Raw genomic sequence first — 23,711 nt, 5'->3', positions numbered from 1 at the left:
CTCGCACGGGCAGGTGCTCGAGTGACTAAACGTCCTGGTTAAATCTTTACCAGACGAAACAACCATCGTTATGATAATGACAAAAAGACCGTGAAACGGGTATTGCACGAGTACCTACCATTACAAGGAAATATTTATGTAGCCACATAGTCCGTTTCTTTGAATATTGGTTGGGCACGACCCTTTGAAGGTAAAATAATCTTAATCACTTAATGAAGTTAAAGATCAGTGAATCTTTTAACCTGAGCTAAAACAAAAGCGATTGTAACTACCAGCAGGAATATCTTAGGAAAAACAAGAACAGAAGCATGCTGGTTTTCTTTTTCACTCTGTTTTCGTATGAACAAAGCAGCTAAAATTGACATTTTAAATATCAAATATATTGTTTTGACGCATGTTATCCCAAAACGGAGGGTTTGTACAATTCTACTCCTTTATAAAACCTTTTCATATTGAACATTCGTGTTAACGTCGAAAGTATCATTCTCTCGGGTTCATTGTATTAAGTTAGCTTTTTCGTGCGATTGGGTTATATTTTGGTCTGTTGTGAACAAGAAACTTAACTTTCATTGAGTAGATCCCATAAAAAGTAGTTTCTTTTTCTCAGTAGATTCAACTCGTCAAATGTATTTACGAGGGAGCCATTCGTGACCCACTAGTGGCAGTTAATTAGCACGGTAAGGGGGGTTACATTTTTGAAAAGATTTTTATGTTGTAACAAATTAAATGTAGAATAGGTTACTCTAAGCACAATGCGACTTTTGTAAAACATAATTCAAAGGTTAGAAACACATGGGAACTCTAAAGTTAAGTGCCATTTGCATTTTATCTCATTTTACCTCTGTCTCTTCAAAAGTTTACTGTTTGCCAATTTATTTCAGGCATCTGTAAGAAATCATTAAGGGCCTTTGTCTCCATGGGAACGAATAATGAATGGTAATGACAACAAAGAACTTTCAGATGGGTTTCCGTACCTATCAGGCAATGAAAATTCCAAATGCCTCAGGTCAAAATTACCGACCTAAGACTTTTGTATCTCTTCTTTACCCAGAAAACCAAACGTTTTTAATTTGACTTCAATCGACCATAGCAGCTGAAATAAATCTCGAGACTAAAACAGAAAGATAAATGATAAAAATATGCATTCGTTCAGGATTTCAAACAGACTTTCTACGGACAATGGTTATAGAGTTCAGGAAATTTCTACCTTGCATGTTTTCGTTGCGGTTTTTTTCTTTTCTTTCGTAAACACTTTCCTTAGTTCCAATAAATTTGCATGGCTGCTGGCCACGTGACTGAAAACGCTCTAAAAGTTTTCACGCGAGTCCGATTAACTAACCAGTATGTATTTTAATTCAATGGAGCCTTGACAATAGTATTTGAGAACAAACATAAAAATGTAAGAAGTCGTAAATCTTGTAAGGTGGAGCTTGGCATCGTAGGCATTCTCCTTTAAAGTTTGGTGGGTTTTTTTTTAACCATTTTTGTCACTGATCACACAATTTATCTTGGTACACCTGCTTAAAAGGATGATAATTACAACTACTAATTAAGAATTCCATTATACACTCACTAATTAGGAAGAATTAAAACCAATAAGTATGACAGAGGGCTCAGTACATCGCTGCCTGCAATTGGCAGCTGTTAACGTTTATAACTAGAGACCTGCATTAATGTTAACGTTTCTCAAGACAATGCGGTCTCTAGTGAAGGCAAACAGTTCGTAATTTATCGGGTAACTCGTTTAGTAAGACCGTCCCACAGAGGACAGCAATAATCGAAATATGGCTTCTCGTCGTTAACATTTCAATTCCAAATATTATACAGAAATTTATATCTTTTAAATGATCTTGCTTTTTTCTTCACTTCCATTGAGAGTTACAAAATGCAAAAAGCATCACTGTGCCCTGTTTGATGATTTTCTTAATTTATTCCTTTTACTCTTAATCTTCACGCTGTAAAGATATTGTACTTGAAGACGAAATAAGATGATTCCTGTATAGTAATTTACTATTGCTGTTTTACTTCTATCCTGTTATTATTATTATTATTATTATTAATGTTATTTATTTTTATTTTTACTGAACGTTATTTGAATTCTAAGCGACTTAAAATAGTCACTTTTGAGGCCGTAAACAGTTGCAGTAGTTGCTAAGTATTTAAAGATCATAACTTAAAAGAAACCTTCGTAAATTATTCATTATTAACGTGTAAAAAAACTTCTTGTGAGAAAATTGTAGCATTACTTCCATGCCAAAATACACGCAATTCATAAAACAATTCACTAGTTGGTGGAAATTGAAACTCAAAATGACAAAGAACTTTTAGTTGGTCGCAAACACAACACTTCGTGCATGGAAGGATTTAAACTCTTACAAACCAAAATCAGTATTCATTTGCTTTGAATAATTAATCCCCGTTCAAACTTGACAACAGGTGTTTTGGCGGTAAAACGTGAACAAACAAATGCATTGCGTAAATGAAGTTCTAAGTAATTATATGTGTCAGTAACATCAGCGAGTAAACGTGTTTAATATCAGCTTCAAAACCAACACGAAGACTCCTGGAATGAACCGTTATCAATTCTTACAAGTGTTTACTCTATTTTATGGGCAGGCTATTCTGTGGAAAATCGGGTTTACATCAGAAATTCCAATTGGTAAGTTACCATTTTATTCAGATGCACCAACGCTTTCAATTAAAGCGCTGTTTCACTCGTTAATGTTAGTTTGGGGATGAGGAGAAATGTTTAAACAATTGTTTGCAGTCGATCATTGCCACGAATCGAATTTGGTTCTTGTTTGTGTTGAGGTGACGATAATGATCTTTATTGAAAACGTGATAAAGGTAAGAAAAAGAACGAACTAAAGCGACATATACTGTTTTGCATAATTACAGTGGGGGAATCCGATTCGTAGTTGGTTTAGTTTTCCTTTAAATTTCTCAAAAGAGCCGGTACCTGTTACGTCGTGGCGCAGATTGTTCTTTCAAAGATCCTACTATAGCTAAAACTGCGTTTTAAAGAAGTTTGAGTGTGACCTTGGCGAAGTGACTTTTCTATCTAGCTTTCTCAAACCGAACTTAGCATGGCGCTGGGCACTCAGTAGCTATTCAAGATACCCCGGGGCTAGTTTATATGTCGTTTTAAACATCATTATCGCCCTCTGCTTCCCACCATTGCTGAAATTGCTGACTTCTTGCACGTTCTCTGTATTGACTATATAAACAATAGCCCCCATTTGGCGCGAAAATATCCTCGGATATCTGTCCGCATGACATTATCTGTTCCGAGAAGCGAACAGTTTTCCGAGAGCGTACGTAGCTCGAGGAAAACTGTGATCTTTAAGGAACAGATATTGTCCAAGGACAAATATCCGAGCATATTTTCAAAGTCAAATGGAGGCTGTTGTGTTTATTATCCTTCAAATATTTTTCGCAACACGCGCCGTTTTCAAAATTGGGAGTATTTAACAATTATTCGCCAAAGGCAAAGTGAATATTCACCAATGTTCACCGAGCCTGAGGCGAATAATTGTTTTAGTACAATTTTCAGAGGACTAAAACATAGACACAGCCGCAGTTGTTCATGTGCATACACGTATGCAGCCGTAGTTTTGATAATAAGCTTACATGTAGATCGATTGTCAATCAATTTACTCATCGAATTCGCACAATACGAAAAGTAAATTCATCCGGTACCTTCGTTTTATCGTTGACTTCATTCACAGTTATCATCGTCGCCTAAAAATGAGTAGCTTTAGTTTGAAGAAAAATAAATTTTGGTCAATCGATCTGACCTGCTGGCGATCAACGCAACCACTGCCTTTACGATTCTTAAAAGCTTTGAATACGAGTTCTTGAAAAGATTTTTGGTCCAAGGGCGACAGCAGTCGTTTTGAAAATTCTCCATCCTTTCAAATATCCTAGAATTGGAGTGATATCTTCCGAATAAATGAAAAATTCATTCCGCAACTGTCCGCCATGTTTACTTGCCGAGATGGCAAAGATGGCGAGCTTAGAAACCAAGCTCTAGCGGGGTGAATATAGCGTCAAATGATGAGCTTTCCTAGCAATCAGAATGTCCAATTCGTATATTCACCTCTGGAAATTATACTAATTAACAATTAGACCCATAGCCCGCAAGGGCTACGGGTCAATAGCCCATGAGGCGAAGCCGAATGGGCTATTGACCCGTGGCCCTTGAGGGCGAAGGGTCTAATTGTTTTAGTATCACCCAACTAGTCGGACAGAAAAGGTAGTAATAAAGTTAGCAAATGCAAGTTGAAGAAATATTTATTTGGGAATAAAACGAAAGAAAGCGTCACGCTCGATGGCGCCAATTTCGCTACTCGATGACTATTACTAATAGTCCCCTAGTGGCGTAGCCAATCAAAATGCAGGATTTGCATTAGTCCACTAGTTGGGTGATACTAATCTCGGATATTCCCCAGTTTAAGGTGGGGGATTCGGTCACGTGACGCGTTTAGACCAATCGCGCGCGAGCGAAAAATATTTGATAGATTATAGAATTATATATTTATCAGAGTGATAACACTTTCCCTTTTCTGTACAACCCTACCAGCTAACCTCTCAGGATGTTACATGTTTACTATAAATCATAAATATCTTTTGCGGTAAATTTACAACAATACGGAAAAAACGACACTAAATGTAAGAACATATTCAAGGTTCACTGTTTGTACAAGTATTCTTGTTTGAATGAAGAATCTAGTCGTGGCAGTCAAGGCCTTTTGACTTTACCTGCAAGATTGCTTAACGACATGGACTATTTGAAGTTTAAATTATCAATTGCATTCGCGGGTCAAGCTTTGTATATTCAAACTTTGCTAAAGCTTCGGATTCTCACCTTCGTAACTGTTCTTGAAATTACCCGTTGACAAATTAAGTCACCGTTACAGCCCATTCACGGTGCTCAGGCTGAGAACCACTAAAGAAGCAATGATGAATAAAAAAGGAGCCAGGATTTTAAAGTCAGGAAAGTTTGACAACAAGAATTCCTAACGATAAACTTGAAACATTTAGGCTGAAAGCTCCAAGATGACACGGTTGCTTTTATTTATACCATCTTTTAACTAAAATAATAGTTTTTGTTTTGTTTTGTTTCGTAGTTGCCTTTTCTTTGCTACAGTAGTATAGGAAAGTGATGTAATTTCAACACTCTGACAGTTCTGAGCAGGGGTCAGTGTGTCAATATCAGCTTATGCATTGTATATGATATGAGAATATTCGTTATGAGCTCACGCAAGGGAAACCGCTTATGTTAACAAAAAGTTAACGAATTCAGCAGAAAAAATCATCACTCATACACAACGAAATAAATTTGCATTCCAGGGGGTGGTGTTGGCGGATTTTTTGTAAGACTTTGAGTTCTGCTTACTTTCAAAGGAACTTCTTCAAACAAATGACATCGATGGGTCGGTGGTTCATACGAATACCACATGCTAAAATTCTGTAAACTTTCTAATATCAGGTAAATAAGTACGACTGTTTTAAAAAGGTAAAAAGAAAACGTACTGGACTCTCCAGTAGGAGACTTGGTTTATAGTCAGAACAACTGAAAACCTCTCATTTAACTGACCCAACTTTAATTAGAGACCAATGGAAGATCTTTGCCAGCAAACTGCAACCTTTCTCAGGCGCAGATTCCGCCGTAAAATACCACATAAACACAATAACGATCATTCCTATCATTGGGCTTCACTGAGATACAGAGAACAATTTTTACAATAACTGTCTGATTTCTCTTGCGCTGATTGGCTCATTTTTATCACCAATAAGAATACAGACGGATAAAGTTTTAATTATGCAAGCTTTCAAGTTCAACTTTCAGCCGTCAAACTGTCAACTTTATGACCAATGAGATTTTATGGACTTTTTTTAAGTAGCCAATCAAAAAGTTAGAAAAGCTATTGACAATGTTCGCGAAATTTTGAATAAAATTCACTTATCTTTGTTTACGGCAAGATTACGGCGTCTTTTCCCCTCATTTATTCCCGGCATTTCACCATTCTGGGGTCTTGTTATTGTAAAAAACAAATTGACGTCAGTTTTTATGCGTCTGTCCTCTTATTAATGATAAATTGCGTCATAACATTGTCAAAGTTTACTGCGGAACCACTCGCCTGCGGCTCGTGGTTCCACAGCCACTTTGACAATATTATGAGGCAATTTCTCAAGTGAATATGGTGGGGATCTATCTGTCACGTGAGCTTTCCGCCGTTGGAGAACACCTTTAGATAGGGAAACAGACCACAAGTTGGAGGAGAGTAAGGTGGCTATCATAGCTTGGGAAAAAACGGCTTCAGGATTCGTGAGGCCTTGTAAATTCTGTACCAGTCCCCAACGCTCAATCAAGACCGTGGATTGGAACTTCCAGCCCGATACGGGGATGTTTTGGCAAGTGACGTGGTTCACCCAAGCTCATGTGACAAATAGATTCTCGCCACATTCACTTGAGAAAGATGTTGTGACAGCGTCGAAAGCTTGTGATCGCTAAAACATTGACTCTGCTTCGGTATCTTGTTTCTTATGATGCAGAGAATGTTTGGAGAGAAATATAGTCTAGAGCAATTGTGATGAAAATGCTTTTCCGACGCGCCATTCAAACGAGGAAACAAACTCTTTCTGTCAATGTACATAACTTCACAAAGTTTTCAAAAAGTATTTTAATAATTATTTGTTTCTTGATAGTATTTATAACCTGCATATCGCAGTGACCTTTATGATAAAGTTCTGTGCAGCTCCTTTTTGATTAGCTTTTGACAATTATCGCTCTAAAACTTATGTGACAGCTGAAGCATTAGGAATTTAACAAAATGACATCAGTTTTTTGTGCGTTTGTCCTCTTATTGATGATAAATTTCGTCATAACATTGTCAGAGTTTACTGCGGAACCACTCGCCTGCGGCTCGTGGTTCCACAACGCTATCGAATTCATCGTGAGTAGTGATAAGTTAATAAAGATGGTGAATTTTAAGCTCGGTAATGAAGTGTGAAGGTGAATTAATCAACATGACACGAGCGTGGGACAAAGAAAAATTCTCAGTCCCCGACAGGAATTGAACCCATGACCTCCCGAACCGATCCTAGCAGTATGCAGGACACCTGTCATATATGAACTCAGTTAAATGACCTTGCTCTCCATGAGTTCTCGTAGCTCAGTGGATAGAGCGCCCGCCCGGTGTTCGGGAGGTCATGGGTTCGATTCCTGTAGGGGACTGAGAATTTTTCTTTGTGCCACGCTCGTGTCACGTTGATTAATTCACCTTCACATTTCATTACCGAGCTTAAAATTCACCATCTTTATTAACTTATCAATTAGACAGTTATTGTAAAATAATAATTTGCTTGAGGCGGAGCAAGCTAAACTCTGTTACATGTTAAAATCATATTTTTTAATTCTCTTAAATTAGCTTTTCAAGTTGATATTTGCTTTATTTGTATGATCCGTAGAGCCTCCATCTATAATAACTGCCTACAATACAAGCTCTTCATCCATCAATGTTACGTGGGGTTGGCATTCCACAGATTACCAAAACAAGGACAATATATCAGGCTACAAGCTGACGTACAGGGAGCCAAACAAGACTAATGAAGTGTTCCACCTCCTGTGTACACTGAACTCTTCAGTGGAATTGACCAAGTTGAAAGTATTCACGGAGTACTGCATTGAAATAGCTTCTTTTACTAACAACAGGGTTAGTAACAGAAGCCATTGTCTCTTCGTGACCACAGATGAAGAACGTGAGTAGAATTTTAAAAACTAGAAGGGGCCAGCAGAAGAAAGTGAAAATTATATCTATCACTTGCAAAGACCAGAATTAGTAGTTTTAGTAAGTCCGAGAACGTTTCGACGGAAAGTCACCTTATTACAAGATTGAAACAGCGAAAAATTTCATGCAAATGTCGTCTGTTGCTACGAAAAGTGTGTCCCCTGAGTTGTAACCATGCAAACTCTTTAAAATAAACGGTTATTGCAAGTAAGTCAGTAAATTCTCAGTTTCTTTTCAGTTATGGCCAAAGAAATTGTTTTTCGTAAACGAAATTCAGGAAATTTGAGTTTGTGGTTCATGTCGTTACAAGTAATATACCTTGCTGATTTCCTTGTTGGTGTTGTTGTTGTTGTTGTTGTTGTTGTTGTTCTTCTTCTTCTTCTTCTTCTTCTCATTTGATCAGAAGGCGACTTAAATCTCTCCCTGAACTTCACGCAAAGTAACTTTTGTTTTTCAGCTCCTGATGCTGCGCCTCAGAATTTCACAGCTTTTAGCATCAGCTCCACAAGTATTCGAGTTACTTGGGATCCGATGCCAGTCGAAAACAGACGAGGAATTATTTTAGGATACCGACTATTCTTGAACAAATTGTCCGACAGTCGTCGTAAACGCCGAAGCACTGAAAGAGGTGTGGAAGTGAAAGCCAATAGTCTTAGCAAGGACATAGTCGAATTGGAAAAATTCACAAACTATTGTGTGTGTGCTGAAGCTTTCAACAGTAAGGGAGACAGTAATCGAACAAACCGTACCTGCACGAGAACAGACGAAGACGGTATGCACGTAATATTAAACTTAGATACTTTTTTGGGATACCATGATATTTTTCAAACTGCATGTTAAGCCTCTTATTTAAGAGACCTGCATTCACCAAGTCCTGTGTTCTTGGCACGACTTGCACGTGCTATGGAACAGCTTATCATAGCTCAAATTTGAATAACTAAACACCGCGGTTAGGAAAAAAAGGAGTAGTATCCATTAGTTTTTCTTCTTTTTGTAATCAATATGTAACCTAGTTTTCATTAGCCTCAGAAGTAGGATTTTAGTTTATTTAGTTCCAGGACACACCACACTCAAACCCAAGCCTGCTACATGTACTCTAAATTCCATTGCGCCATCAGAACAATGGGACTGAAATAATTACCACGCCCATGGGGTTAGCCCCAAGTGAAAACTCTCTTAGAGTGACAAACGCAAATGAACGTTCATTTGTGTTGTCATTTCATGGAAGTTTTCACAAAGGTTTAACCTCCTAACTTCCTTTCAGGGTGTCTATTTACTTTACTTTCTGTTGTACCTCATGTGTTCGTCGTTGCTTTGTTTTTACTCTTTTATCAATTGTCACATACCTTCATTTGCATTCTGCATAGACTATTATTGCATTGCATTGCATTGTATTATATTGTTCGTTCAACATGGTTAGCCTCTAATCATGCCAATTTCCAGCCATCTTGATCTCACGCATGGTCAATAAACCATATATACGTTCTACTGAAAATAACAAACTTACATTTACTTTTCGCAGTGCCAAGTCATCCTCCTCAGATAATGCGGGGGCACAATACAAACTCTACCAGCATTTCTGTCGGCTGGGAGGCAATACCCACAGAATCCATTCATGGAATACTTCTTGGTTACAAAGTGTTTTATGGGAAAACAAGTGAACCTGCTACTCAGTACAAAACCCTTAAAACTGACAAGTTAGAAATCAGTCTGACCAACCTAGAGAAGTTCACGGAGTACTGCGTAAAGCTGGCTGGATTCACAAGAGTCGGAGATGGCAACAAAAGTAGTTGCTTCAATGCTACAACCGATGAAGATGGTAAGTCCATTTCTTGCCCTCAGTCCTCGCTACTTACTAGAGGAGCAGAGGATTTGGAGACAAAATCAAAGATAAGGAAATAATCTCCATCCTGTAAGGCACTCTTGTGCGCCTTGAAACATTTTTCATACAGTAAAACTCACACTTGAATACAGCCCTCAACACATGTTGTTTGCGTGCACATGCCACAAAGGTTTATCAATGGTATGTTCAGAAAAGGTAGAGACCCTCCTGAGCCAATCAGAGCGTACGTCCTCAGTTCTCGATGTTAACAATTTAATGGCTCAGATTACGGCAAGATCTTCGTATCCGCACACATTTGAATTAACACGACTGATTGCATCTGTCTGATATAAAACGGCAAAACAAAGGTAGTACATCCACGTACAGCTTGTTCTCAAGTTTGGGTTGCGTGTCATAGCTTCGATATCGGTCATTTATCAAAGGCAGGCGTGTCATCTCATCATTTGTTCAATAGCAAAATACTAATAAAATCCTTTCCATTTTTTCAAAAAAAACAACAACAAAAAAAGTTCCCAGTGGAGCTCCACAACCTGTGGCGAAAAGCTTCTACAGTAAAACCGCCATCATGATAACATGGGATTTACTTCCCACAAGTGTCTCCCATGGGACCGTGATTGGATATGAAATACACGTCAAAGAAGCCAGAAGCGACACCAATCTTCCCGAGGATCTATTTGAAGAATGGGTAAAAATAGAGAACGGTTCACAAACTTCGTTCAGATTTGGAAATCTCTCTCTAGCCACAAAGTACCAGGTTCAGATGGCTGCTTACACATCTAAGGGCGCTGGACGTTTAAGTGCTGTTGTTTATGCTGGTAAGAGAGACTGTTTCACTAAACAGTCAAACCCCATTAAGACGCCACTTCCCTTGAAACAGGAGGTGGCCGCTTTATAGGGGTTCGTGAGGAATTAGCATGTGGCTCTGCTACATGTAGCCTGAGATCTTAGTAGAAAAGGCAATTTATTTAAATACAAACATGCTTTAATACAATCTGGAATTACGTAATAATATGCGTGTTTTTTGATCAGTGGTCACTTTCTATTTCGGACTCTTATCTGTCATAAAATAGCTGAACTGCGTGTATTAAATTTTGGGTGGCCGCTTAATAGGGGTAAGGAGATGAATAGAAAACTCTTGTTGAGACGGCTAAAAAGTGGCCGTGGTCGGTTAATAGGGGTTTTACTTACAGTATTTTACTGACAACAATTACGGGACTTTGATAACTGGCCGCTTAATAAAGGTGACCGGTTAATAGGGGTCTTTTATTTACAGTATTTTACTGACAACAATTCCGGGACTTTGATAACTGGCCGCGTAAAAGAGGGCTGGCCGCTTAACAAGTGGCCGCTTAATAGAGGTTCAACTTTAGTTCCTTGGGTTGTGCAGTTTAAGACTGAATAAAGACGTTCTACTATTGTTTAATGTTCGTCCTAGGGGTAATAACGGGGTGTTTCCGTGACTGCTATTTAATGAGGTTCAATATTGTCAAGGTACAGCCCGCAATACGTGCAGAGCAGCTCAATAATTTTAAGCAAACGACAAAACAAGAAAACTTGGATCAACTGAGGATGACAGAAGTTTCTGTCAAAACCTGTTTTATAAACTTAAACGTTTTGTCGTTTCTTAACATTCTTGACTTGTGTGGTACTATCAAGACCCTTTGGAAGCTCAATAATTGCACTTACACCGTCTACCTGCAACTCCACTGTAGAAACCTGCCGCTGTCCCAAGCGTCTCTCAACGTTTAAACGTCCTTCATCCCTCGACAAAGGCGGACGCGGAGGTATAAGTGAGGTCATCGGCAATGTAATTATAGAATCATGCGGATACTGCATGGAACATGGAAAATCCGAGCTGGTATACACCAGCGTCGACGATGGAGAATCCAACGTTCGCTTTCCGGTGGAAGTGAAGAGTCCAAGAGGCAGCGAGTTTAGTAAGTTCGTGGCTGTGTTGGAGGTACCTGGAGTACTGATCATAAAGCGACGAGATGGGTCTGAACATCGTATCAATGAGGAAGTTATGACTAGTTCCGTCTTCGATACGTGGCCGGTTATTGCTGTGTCTCTGTTAATGATATACTTTGCGGGCGTCATAGTCTGGTTGCTGGTGAGTTTCTTAGATAAAGTGCATGTGAATTGTTTACATTGGAAAGCGAATGTTCAAAGGTGACAACAACGAAACAAAGACTTAACTTTTTAAACCATATATGAAACAACTAAAAAGTTAAATCTTAGAACCTAACACCCCTCATGTTAATCTCAAAGGACCCTAGTCAGCCTCCGAAATTATTGATAATGCATGATGAAGCGAAATCTTGTTTCTTTACTGTACGTTGTGTTCCTGAAAGTATGTTTAATTATCCTTAGCAGTTTCACAGTGATTTCCGTTTCAACATACCCCAAATCAAATATAATAACCCCTAAGAAATCATCTCAGAGGTGCAGCAGCTCTCGTAAGCTTGTAATTCTCTTCATTGTTAGCAGCTGTTATTGTTTTAGGGCTAGGAACATTGTTTCTGTTGTTTGTTCTATTGTTCTCTCAAAGGGTAGTAAGCCATTCATGTGAGACCTTACGAGAGCTGCTACATCACCCAATCATCTTAGAACTCCGTAACAACAGCAATAACCTCTACTTGTACTCAAAATACAAAAAACAAAATAACCCAATGACTCTGCCCGTGTGCGATCAGAGAACACCGGCGGCATCTAATTAACAATTAGACTCCAAGGTCGTCTACTGTTTTTTTCGCTGACAAATGCTTCTCTGATTTATAGATGGCGACTTATATGTTCGATTTCTATTTTCTTTCAGGATAGAAAAGGGAATCCTGGTGATCTTCCCAGAAATTTCATTAAAGGAGCTTACGAGGGATTCTGGTGGTCATTCATCACCATGACAACCGTGGGGTTAGGATATAAATGTTGTCAAATGAGAATAACGCACTTAAAATATAATCAACCATACATTCTAAAGCGCTCCGTTACTTCATACCTTAAAATTATGAACACTGTAAGCCTCCGAAAATGAACCTGCCAAAAAATGAACGTCCACCTCTTTTTCAAAAGGAGCTACGTCACAGTTTGCTAATTTTGCTCAAGTTCGTTGTTTGTAATCATTGTTAATCTTCTCCATCCTTAACCATCTTTGTTCCTTTATGATTTATTATTATCTTTTAGGTGTTTTTCTATCTTATATTACTAGTTAGCCACTATTTTCAGACTTCCTCAATTTAAAAGTAATTCTGTACGTTGTCAAAATAACTCAAAATGCTCTCACTAAGCCCCTTTAACTTCCATAACCCCATTTATTTTGCTTTAAGAGTCTGAATTTCTCTATTTTCAGTTATGGCGATCGCTGTCCAAGGACCTTCTCAGCCAGAGCTTTTGCTATTATATGGTTGCTTGTCAGCATGGTGCTGTTTACATTTTTTATGGGTACCATATCGTCTATTTTGACTGTTACCGTGATGCATTCAAGGACAACACTGGTTCATAGTGGTGGAAATAAGGTTATTAGAGCTACACGATTGGCTTAACATACTCACGCCACCTTTTTATCCAATCACAAGTAGAACCAAGTCCTCCTATGTTTTAATCTCATGCCTTTAGTTATACGGTCTGCAGAGACAGAATACTCTCCCTAGAACTGGGAAATATTGCCCAAGTTCGTGGAAATCGGCCCAAAGTTGGTCAAAATCACGATGCGCGTAGCCCGGTCTCGGCGACTTTCTAGTCACTAAGTGAGTTAATATTTCGGCCAGACTGCCTATAAGTAAGCCTTCAAAAATTTTTCCTCTGTCCATTTCACTTAAAACCAAAGTCTTCTGGAATTACTTTAGAGTCCCCAGGACTGGGAAATATCGCCCAAGTTCCTGGAAATCGACCCCCAAAGTTGGTCAAAATCACGCTCCGCGTAGCCCGGTCTCGGCGACTTTCTAGTCACTAAGTGAGTTAATATTTCGGCCAGACTGCTTATAAGTAAGCGTTCAAAAATTTTTCCTCTGTCCATTTCACTTAAGACCAAAGTCTTCTGGCATTAGTTTAGAGTCCCTAGGACTGGGAAATATCGCCCAAGTTCCTGGAAATCGACCCAAAGTTGGTCAAAATCACGCTGCGCGTAGCCCGGTCTCGGCGACTTTCTAGTCACTAAGTGAGTTAATATTTCGGCCAGACTGCCTATAAGTAAGCCTTCAAAAATTTTTCCTCTGTCCATTTCACTTAAAACCAAAGTCTTCTGGAATTAGTTTAGGGTCCCTAGGACTGTGAAATATTGCCCAAGTTCCTGGAAATCGACTCAAAGTTGGTCAAAATCACGCTGCGCGTAGCCAAGTCTCGGTGACTTTCTAGTCCCTAAGTGAGTTAATATCTCGGCCATACTGCTCGTAAGTAGGCGTTCAAAAATCTTTCCTCTGTCCATTTCACTTAAAACCAAGGTCTTCTTGAATTAGTTTAGAGTCCTTAGGACTTGAAAATGTCGCCCAAGTTCCTGGAAATGGACCCAAAGTTGGTCAAAATCACGCTGCGCGTAGCCCGGTCTCAGCGACTTTCTAGTCACTAAGTGAGTTAAAATTTCGGCCAGACTGCTCATAAGTAAGCGTTCAAAAATTTTTCCTCTGTCCATTTCACTTAAAACCAAAGTTTTCTGGAATTAGTTTAGAGTCCCTAGGACTGGGAAATATCGCCCAAGCTCCGGGAAATCGACCTAAAGTTGGTCAAAATCACGCTGCGCGTAGCCCGGTCTCGACGACTTTCTAGTCACTAAGTGAGTTAAAGAGGGGCTATATCTCGGCCAGACTGCTCATAACGAAGCGTTCAAAAATTTTTCCTCTCTTTATTTCACTGAAAACGAAAATCTTCTCGAGTTAGTTTAGAGTCTTTATGACTGGGAAATATTGCCGAAAATCCTGTAAATCAACCCAAAGTTGGTCAAAATCACGCTGCGCGTAGCCCGGTCTCGGCAACTTTCTAGTCACTAAGTGAGTTAATATTTCGGCCGGACTGCTCATAAGTAGGCGTTCAAAAATTTTTCCTCTGTCTATTTCACTGAAAACCAAAGTCTTCTGGAATTAGTTTAGAGTCCCTAAGACTGGGAAATATCGCCCAAGTTCCTGGAAATCGACCGAAAGATAGTCAAAATCACGCTGCGCGTAGCCCGGTCTCGGCGACTTTCTAGTCACTAAGTGAGTTAAAGAGGGGCTATATTTCGGCCAGACTGCTCAGAAGTAAGCGTTCAAAAATTTTTCCTCTGTCCATTTCACTGAAAACCAAAGTCTTATCGAATTACTTTAGAGTCCCTAGGACTGAGAAATATCGCCCAAGTTCCTGGAAATCGACCGAAAGATAGTCAAAATCACGCTGCGCGTAGCCCGGTCTCGGCGACTTTCTAGTCACTAAGTGAGTTAATACTTCGGCCAGACTGCTCATAAGTAAGCGTTCAAAAAATTTTCCTCTGTCCATTTCACTGAAAACCAAGGTCTTATCGAATTACTTTAGAGTCCCTAGGACTGAGAAATATCGCCCAAGTTCCTGGAAATCGACCGAAAGATAGTCAAAATCACGCTGCGCGTAGCCCGGTCTCGGCGACTTTCTAGTCACTAAGTGAGTTAATACTTCGGCCAGACTGCTCATAAGTAAGCGTTCAAAAAATTTTCCTCTGTCCATTTCACTGAAAACCAAAGTCTTCTGGAATTAGTTTAGAGTCTCTAGGACTGGGAAATATCGCCCAAGCTCCTGGAAATGGACCAAAGTTGGTCAAAATCACGCTGCGCGTAGCGCGGTCTCGGCGACTTTTTAGTCATTAAGTGAGTGAAAGAGGGCTATAACTCGGCCAGACTGCTAATAACCAAGCGTTTAGAAATTTTTCCTCTGTCCATTTCACTGAAAACCAAAGTCTTCTGGAATTACTTTAGAGTCCCTAAGACTGGGAAATATCGCCCAAGTTCCTGGAAATGGACCCAAAGTTGGTCAAAATCACGCTGCGTGTAGCCCTGTCTCGGCGACTTTCTAGTCACTAAGTGAGTTAATATTTCGGCCAGACTGCTCATAAGGAGGCGTTGAAAAATTTTTCGTCTGTCCATTTCACTGAAAACTAAAGTCTTCTGGAAATAGTTTAGAGTCCCTAGGACTGGGAAATATTGCCAAAATTCCTGGAAATCGACCGAAAGATAGTCAAAATCACGCTGCGCGTAGCCCGGTCTCGGCGACTTTCTAGTCACTAAGTGAGTTAATATTTCGGCCAGACTGCTCATAAGTGGGCGTTCAAAAATTTTTCCTCTGTCTATTTCACTGAAAACCAAAGTCTTCTGGAATTAGTTTAGAGTCCCTAAGACTGGGAAATATCGCCCAAGTTCCTGGAAATCGACCGAAAGATAGTCAAAATCACGCTGCGCGTAGCCCGGTCTCGGCGACTTTCTAGTCACTAAGTGAGTTAAAGAGGGGCTATATTTCGGCCAGACTGCTCAGAAGTAAGCGTTCAAAAATTTTTCCTCTGTCCATTTCACTGAAAACCAAAGTCTTATCGAATTACTTTAGAGTCCCTAGGACTGAGAAATATTGCCCAAGTTCCTGGAAATCGACCCAAAGTTGGTCAAAATCACGCTGCGCGTAGCCCGGTCTCGGCGACTTTCTAGTCACTAAGTGAGTTAATACTTCGGCCAGACTGCTTATAAGTAAGGGTTCAAAAATTTTTCCTCTGTCCATTTCACTGAAATCCAAAGTCTTCTGGAATTAGTTTAGAGTCCCTAGGACTGTGAAATATTGCCCAAGTTGCTGGAAATCGACTCAAAGTAGGTGAAACCCACGCTGCGCGTAGCCCGGTCTCGGCGACTTTCTAGTCACTAACTGAGTTAAAGAGGAGCTGTATCTCGGCGAGACTGCGCATAACCAAACGTTCAAAAATTTTTCCTCTCTCCATTTCACTGAAAACCAAAGTCTTATGGAATTAGTTTAGAGTCCCTAGGACTGGGAAATATCGCTCAAGTTCCTGGAAATCGACTCAAAGGTCGTCAAAATCACGCTGCGCGTAGCCCGGTCTCGGCGACTTTCTAGTCACTAAGTGAGTTAATATTTCGGCCAGACTGCTCAGAAGTAAGCATTCAAAAATTTTTCTTCTGTCCATTTTACTTAAAACCAAAGTCTTCTTGAATTAATTTAGAGTCCTTAGGACTGTGAAATATCGCTTAAGGTCCAGGAAATCGACCCAAAGTTGGTCAAAATCACGCTGCGCGTAGCCCGGTCTCGGCGACTTTCTAGTCACTAAGTGAGTTAATATTTCGGCCAGACTGCTCAGAAGTAAGCGTTCAAAAATTTTTCCTCTGTCCATTTTACTGAAAACGAAAGTCTTTTGGAATTAGTTTAGAGTCCCTAGGACTGGGAAATATCGCCCAAGTTCCAGGAAATCAACCCAAAGTTGGTGAAACTCACGCTGCGCGTAGCCCGGTCTCGGCGATTTTCTAGTCACTAAATGAATTAAAGAGGGGCAATATTTCGGCCAGACTGCTGATAACGAAGCGTTTAAAAATTTTTCCTCTGTCCATTTTACTTAAAACCAAAGTCTTATTGAATTAGTGTAGAGTCTTTAGAACTGGGAAATATTGCCCAAGTTCCTGGAAATCGACCCAAGGTTGGTGAAAATCACGCTGCGCGTAGCGCGGTCTTCAGTGGCGACTTTCTAGTCACTAAGTGAGTTAATATTTCGGCAAGAGTGGTCATAAGGAAGTGTTGAAAAATTTTTTCTCTGTCCTTTCTTCTACTTCCGCCACTTATAAGAACAGAGGAAAATACCAAATTGCACGAGAGGTAAAAATGGACCATAGCACACGTGATAACTGTATTTATATTGCTGTTAAAGTTGTTTACAATTTGCTAATTGTTTCCATTCACAGGCAGCAGCAATCGCTAACTCTTCAGAGGAAAAGCTAGCTTTAGGATCTTTGAGCAACAAGTTAAAATTAAGTATGAGCCTTTTGTTCTTGTGTAGGAACCCACACTGACATTCTCTTTTTCAAGACTTGCTGTATCAGTAACCTACATAAAGTACAATATTCAGAGAGGAAGCTACATCAGCCTTAGCCGGCGTTCATGCAGGTCCTCTAGCCTGGTCGAATTGGAATTTGGAGATGCTGATTTTTGTGGAGGAAGGAAAACCGGAGAACCCGGAGAAAAACCCTCGGAGAGAGACGAGAACCAACAACAAACTCAAATCACATATTGCACCGGGTCGGAATCGAACCCATGCCACACTGGTGGGAGGCGAGGGCTCCCACCACTGCGCCAACCCTGCTTCCCGGCCGAAAGAGTTGGGGGAGGAGCTGGGATGGTGTATTTCTTGGTGGTGTCGAGTATTTCTTCTGTAGTCTCCCCTGCTAATCGTTAATTAACCTTTAGTTTTTGATCTTTTTTCATTGCAGTGTATTAATTATAGTTTTGTTGAAATATCGAAGAAATATATTGTATGGTACTTCTTTTTGGAACTGAGTCAATTAAGCGTACGTTACTAAAACACGTTCCGAGAAGAAAGCACGTTTAGTCGCTCTAAAATAATTTCGTCGCGCTTTCTAATACTTGACGCAATTAATTGTCACGTTTTGTTATCACAAAATGTGACAAAACAAGGTGTAGCAGCGGACTTTACCACAAGACGATGATTTCGATCATTGTGCCTTGACTGCACTCAGTCGTCCGATCCCAGAGGTATCTCGCAATGTATAAAAGTCCGGACTTTAACCACTTGAATCAAGTTGAGCCGATTATTGAATGATTATGTTCCACTATTTCAAGCGCAGCATGCTGCCAGTAGCCGGCCGTGGAGCTGTGGGCACTGTGTATAATCTAAGCGAAAGTCCATTATGTCACTATTGTTATAGGGAAGTCCCGGAAGGGGAGCAGGGATGGAGCAGTGGTGAAAGCTTTCCCCTCCCATCAATGTGAATTTGTTGTTGGTTCTTGCCTTTTTCCGAAGGTTTTTCTCCGGGTACTCTGGTTTTCTTCCCACCATGAAAACCAGCTAAGGCAGATGCGGCGTCCTTGGCAGTGGCGTCCTCGGTCAGTGCGTCGGACTTGCAATCCAGTGGTCCCGGGATCGCGTCCTGCGCTGGCCACTACCTGGATTTGTTTCTAGGCAACCCCGAGTTTAAATCCTCGGCCACGCATGTAAATACCCAGCTGGTTTGCCTCAGACCAGTTGGGATTCTTAACAATGTTATTTTCAATTTGAATTATTTGTTTCAGTTGTTTGCTCGGCCCCACTAGCCTTTTTTCTATAAACACAGCCGAGGGTAAATAAAGGTATTTATATATTTCTCTCTCTCTCTCTCTCTCTCTCTGATTGTACCCTCAGTCATTTAATTCTTAATTGACTTTTAGCTGAAACATATCCAACCGTTGAAAGATTAGCGCAGTCGCTAAAGGAAGGCGAGGTTGACTATATTCTTGTTGACATGTACCTCCCTGTAAAACGGGGAGATTTGTTCAACGGCTCTTGGTTCGAAATTGCGGCGTTGCTAAAGACAGAAGTGTTCCACGGCGTAATTCTCCAAGGCGACGCCTTAAAACTCGCCTCCACCTTGGAAGAGATGATTGCGAACAACAACGTGCAAACTAAATTTCTTACGGACAGCGACACTGAACAGGTAACACTGTTTTTGTTGTTCTTTACAGAATGTCTTCTTACACCACCAAAACACTCCCCCTGGGGAGAAGGGCGTTTCATTGCGTTTATATTCTTGGGTAGGGTACATGCCTGTCACAGTGTTTCCCCCTACAGCGTGCGTACATCAAACTCAGGCGCAGATCCATACCCGAGTGTCCACCATTTTACGGTAATCGGTTAGATTTTTCAGAGTGACTTAGGAACCCAGCGAAGGGGACTTAAAATCCGAAACATTTCACGAAGGAACGAAAAATCTTTAGACGCTTGTGCGTTTCGGGCTGGTTGTCTCAGAAATTGACCACCATCTTCCTAGATCCGCACCTGTAACTGGCAATCGTTAAGGGAAAGCTGACAAACTGTAATAGACTGGGATCCCAGGCGGGAGGGAGTAGAAATACTCCCAGTCGATTTATACTACTGAAACCGGAGATAAGCTTCGGCCTGATGGGCCACCTGGCTCATACGGAGACTTTACCTAAAGAGAGAACTTGCCATGCCAAACAATTTATATTTTTGAACAGGGTCCAGCGGAATCAAAGGAATCTCTGTTCTTCGATCCAAGCAGTCCATTCTTCCAGCACATCTTGTATGCCAGTCTGGGAGCGTTGGGCCTGTTCTTGGTCTGTGGAATGCTGTATCAAGTGCTATTCCTCAAAAGAAGGACACACATAAAATGTTGGTATTTTCCTTTTGTAATAATTCTTACATTTAAATCTAACAGCAAAGTTATTAACAGTAATCAGTATTATCGAATCTTTTTGCGTTTCTTTGCTCGATGACGTCATGTGGCAATGTCATCCGCCCTGAGTGTCTTCGTCTCCTGTCCTGTAAATCACTAGGACATAAGAGTAGGAGGTTATTGACAGAGGCGACCATTTTCGGTGACCTAGCAGGGAGTATAACCCTCAGAGAATTGACGAGGTCTTGAATGCTATCGGCCTCAGCGGGTGGTGATTCAGTTGAGCATTACTGCTGTTTAATTTATTGCTTTTGCAACTTTGTGGAAAAGTAACGTTTTCAGAAGTGAGTCTGATAATTTTGCGTAATCATTTCCTTGTTCCCAGAAATTTATTTCAGAAAAAGTTCCACAATACAATTTGCATATCCCATTTTTAATTTTAGGTTCAAATGATATAAGCGCCTCAAAATAAGTATCTTGAGCTTCCAACATGAAACTGGCTCCCCACGGGTTAAAACCGAATCCGGTTTTGTAAAAGTGAAGCGAAGAAACATTTTAAGGAGAGAGCATATATACAAGCTGTGAAGCGATTAGGCTTTTAAGCGCAACAATTTTTCCCAGGAGGGTTAGGCGGCGGTATTCCCAGCAGTTTAAACAACTCCCACCCGTTTCTAATTTTTCACTGAAATTTGTATTTATACTTATTGTTGGGTTTGTTGATATCCACACACCTAAAGACTTTACTTTGTCTTTGACCCATTTTAAATTCTTTTCGGGACTGAGCTGATCTTCACGGCCAGTGTAAGAGCCAATCCAAAGTGCCTCTGTTTTCTTGTTATTGAGTTTCAGGCCAGATACATGTATAGTGCTAAACGGTTCTAAATCATGCAGAGCGACCGTAGGAGATTTTTCCGAGTCATTAAGGATAAGTGTGGTGTCGTCGGCATATTGGCTAATATTACTTTCGTTTCCTTTGACAGAAATTCCCTTTATATCTTTGTTTGTCCTAATTCTTTCCGCTAATATTTCTACACAGAGCAAAAAGATGTAAGGGGAAAGGGGGCAGCCTTTTCTGGCACCTCTTTCAAGTGCAAAGAAATTACTTGCCCAGCCATTATTTAAAACAGAACTTTCTATATTCTGATAGCTAGGCGTTATTCAATTCGGGTCGAAAAGAGTATGATGTAAAAAATCGGCCATGATTATCTGACGCGGCCGCTATCTTGAAACCAAGTGGAATCTTTGGGGTCTAATAGCTTTTTATGTAGGACTTTACTAGTTTTTGTCTGAATATCAGGATAATATTACCGTCCATAGCTAGGAACTCTATCTTTCTTGATTAGCATCCCATCTCTTCGACGAGTCAAACGGAGTATGATGTCAAACTTCGCCAATGTATTACTTATGTCATGTTATGTTCCGCCATCATGAAACCTAGTGCAACCTTTGAGATCTAGAATTTTTTAGTGTAGGACCTTACTAGTTTTTGTCGTCATATCAAGACAGTCTACGGTCACATGGAACTGCATCTCTCGATATAAAATCTCATCTCTTTCACGGGTTGAAAAGAGGATGATGTCAAACAGCGGCCACGTTAGTCTAATATGGCCACAATCTCGGAACGAAGTGCCACTTTTCTCGTCGAACAACTTTTTATGTAGTGGCTTCATAGTTTCTTGTGTGAATATCAAAAGATAAAACTGTCACCTAATACTTGATCTCTCGATGTTAGAATCCCATCTTTTCATCGGGTGGAAAAGGGGATGATGTGAAACATCGGCCATGTTAGTCTAACATGGCCGCCATCATGAAGTAAAGTCCAACATCTCATGTCTAATGACGTTTTTTCTTAACACCTTCCTACTTCTTATCTTTACCTCAAGACAGTCTACTCTCGCCTGTAACTTTATCTCTCGATGTTAGAATCCCATCTCTTTCGCGGGTTGAAAAGGGGATGATGTCAAACAAGGGCTATATTATTCTAATATGGCCGCCGGCATGAAGCGAAGTGCAACTTTTCTGGTATAATAACTTTTTATGTAGTGGCTTCATAGTGTTTTTGTGTGAATATCAAGTTATAAAACTGTCACCTAAACCTTCATCTCTCGATGTTATAATCCCATCTCTTCAACCGTTGGAAAAGACGATGATGCAAACATCGGCATGTTAGACTAACATAGCCGCCATCTTGAAACGAAGTCCAACTTCTCAGGTGTAATAACGTTTTTCTTAACACCTTGCAAGTTTCTGTTTTGATATTAAGACAGTCTACTGTCGCTTGCAATTTCATCTCGCGATATTAGCAATCCATCTCTTTCACGGATTCAAAAGGGGATGATGTCAAAAAAAGAGACAATCTTAGTCTAATATGGCCGCCAGCATGAAACGAAGTGCAACTTTTTTCTGGTCTAATAAAGTTTTATGTAGGAGTTTAGTAGTTTTTGGGTGGATATCAAGATATAAAACTGTCACCTAAAACTTCATCTGCCGATGTTAGAATCCCTCCCCTTCAACGGGTGGAAAAGAGGATGATGTCAAACAACAGCCATGTTAGATCAACTCTCTTGATTAGACGGGATTTTTAGCAATACCCGGGGCGGATCTAGGGGGGTTCTGTCAAGCCCCCTAAATTAAAAAAAAAATGAGACATTATAACACGCTGACTTGGCCTCAATTTTAAACATTTTCGGGAAAGGATGCCCAGTAACCCCCTACGGTATCTTGAACTCCCTTCCCTAAAATCCCATTTCCGCCTCAGAATACAAAACCGAAGACTCGTCAGAAAGCTCCTTTAACGTGGCGGAAATTACTACTTTTGTAGGTGTCAACGTGAGAGAACGTGAGAAAACCCGAAGACAGCTGGAAAGCTTGGTTGAGGACTTCCGTCATTCGCTTCAAAAGATTTATGAAATGCTGAGAAAGAAACATAGAAAAGAGCTTTTGGAACTGGCTCGACAGAAAAGAAAAGGGAGAATAACAAGAAACACAGAAAGGGAGAACATCCCAGTGGAGACCTCTAGTACCAACAATCAACTTCTGCATGTTCGTTATATTTCGTCTGAGCTTAACTAAAGTTCGTGGGGTTGCGAAAGAGAACCTCTCTCGCCATGGTTATCTCCATGAGAGTTTAATCCACGACAAAGAAAATGTTATGTTATGCAATGCGTTAATTTAATAGTGGTATCGTGTCGATTACGACCTCATAAATCACCTTAGCAACGTCACAAAATTGAAACACCGCCATGAAAATCCATGATATAAAAAAAGCCGCTTCAATCTCAATATGATCAATCTCAATCTCAATAGCTTGATTTCAATATGAACATAAAATAATTTAGGGATACCTAAGCTGTAAAAATACTGGTAAAAACCACCGAAAGCTAAAAATACAGAATCATTTTTAATGCGTCAATAAACAGTAACTAGACAATCTAAAACTTTATAATGTGCTAATGAGCAATATTAAAACTAAGCGATCTTAGCCGCAAATTCAGTGCGATTATTTACATCATTATAATTCAAAACATTGCATAAGGCATCAACTCTATTTACAATGTACAACGTGCAACTCTATTTACTTAACACGAATAAGACCCAGTCTATCGCTAATCAATAAATCTAGCTTGTGAACGAGACCTTCCCAATGGGAAAGTGTGAGTGTGTGAAGAGCGGGGGGTGGGGGTGTAGTCAGAGCAGAAGCAATACGTTTTTTTGGTTTCTTTGTTTTTCTCTGTTTGTTTTTGT

At 40.1% G+C, this 23,711-nt stretch overlaps 1 protein-coding gene across 1 annotated transcript; it reads left to right on the top strand.

The window, feature by feature from the left end:
- The first annotated feature begins 2,568 nt into the window (after positions 1 to 2,568).
- Positions 2,569 to 23,373, top strand: LOC145468029 (uncharacterized). The gene is made up of 12 exons (XM_081451693.1): positions 2,569 to 2,659; positions 7,474 to 7,764; positions 8,251 to 8,565; positions 9,316 to 9,612; positions 10,146 to 10,451; positions 11,349 to 11,746; positions 12,452 to 12,546; positions 12,983 to 13,148; positions 17,523 to 17,592; positions 19,003 to 19,268; positions 19,810 to 19,963; positions 22,789 to 23,373. Exons 1-12 carry the CDS (start codon positions 2,569 to 2,571, stop codon positions 23,037 to 23,039), a joined length of 2,700 nt encoding a protein of 899 aa, XP_081307819.1. The 3' UTR covers positions 23,040 to 23,373.
- Positions 23,374 to 23,711: the final 338 nt, after the last annotated feature.

Source organism: Orbicella franksi, chromosome 14 (assembly GCF_964199315.1).
Source record: "Orbicella franksi chromosome 14, jaOrbFran1.1, whole genome shotgun sequence".
Classification (NCBI taxonomy): Eukaryota; Metazoa; Cnidaria; class Anthozoa; order Scleractinia; family Merulinidae; genus Orbicella; species Orbicella franksi.
The sequence above is the reverse complement of the archived record's forward strand: the minus strand, read 5'-3'. Positions and strand labels throughout refer to the sequence as shown.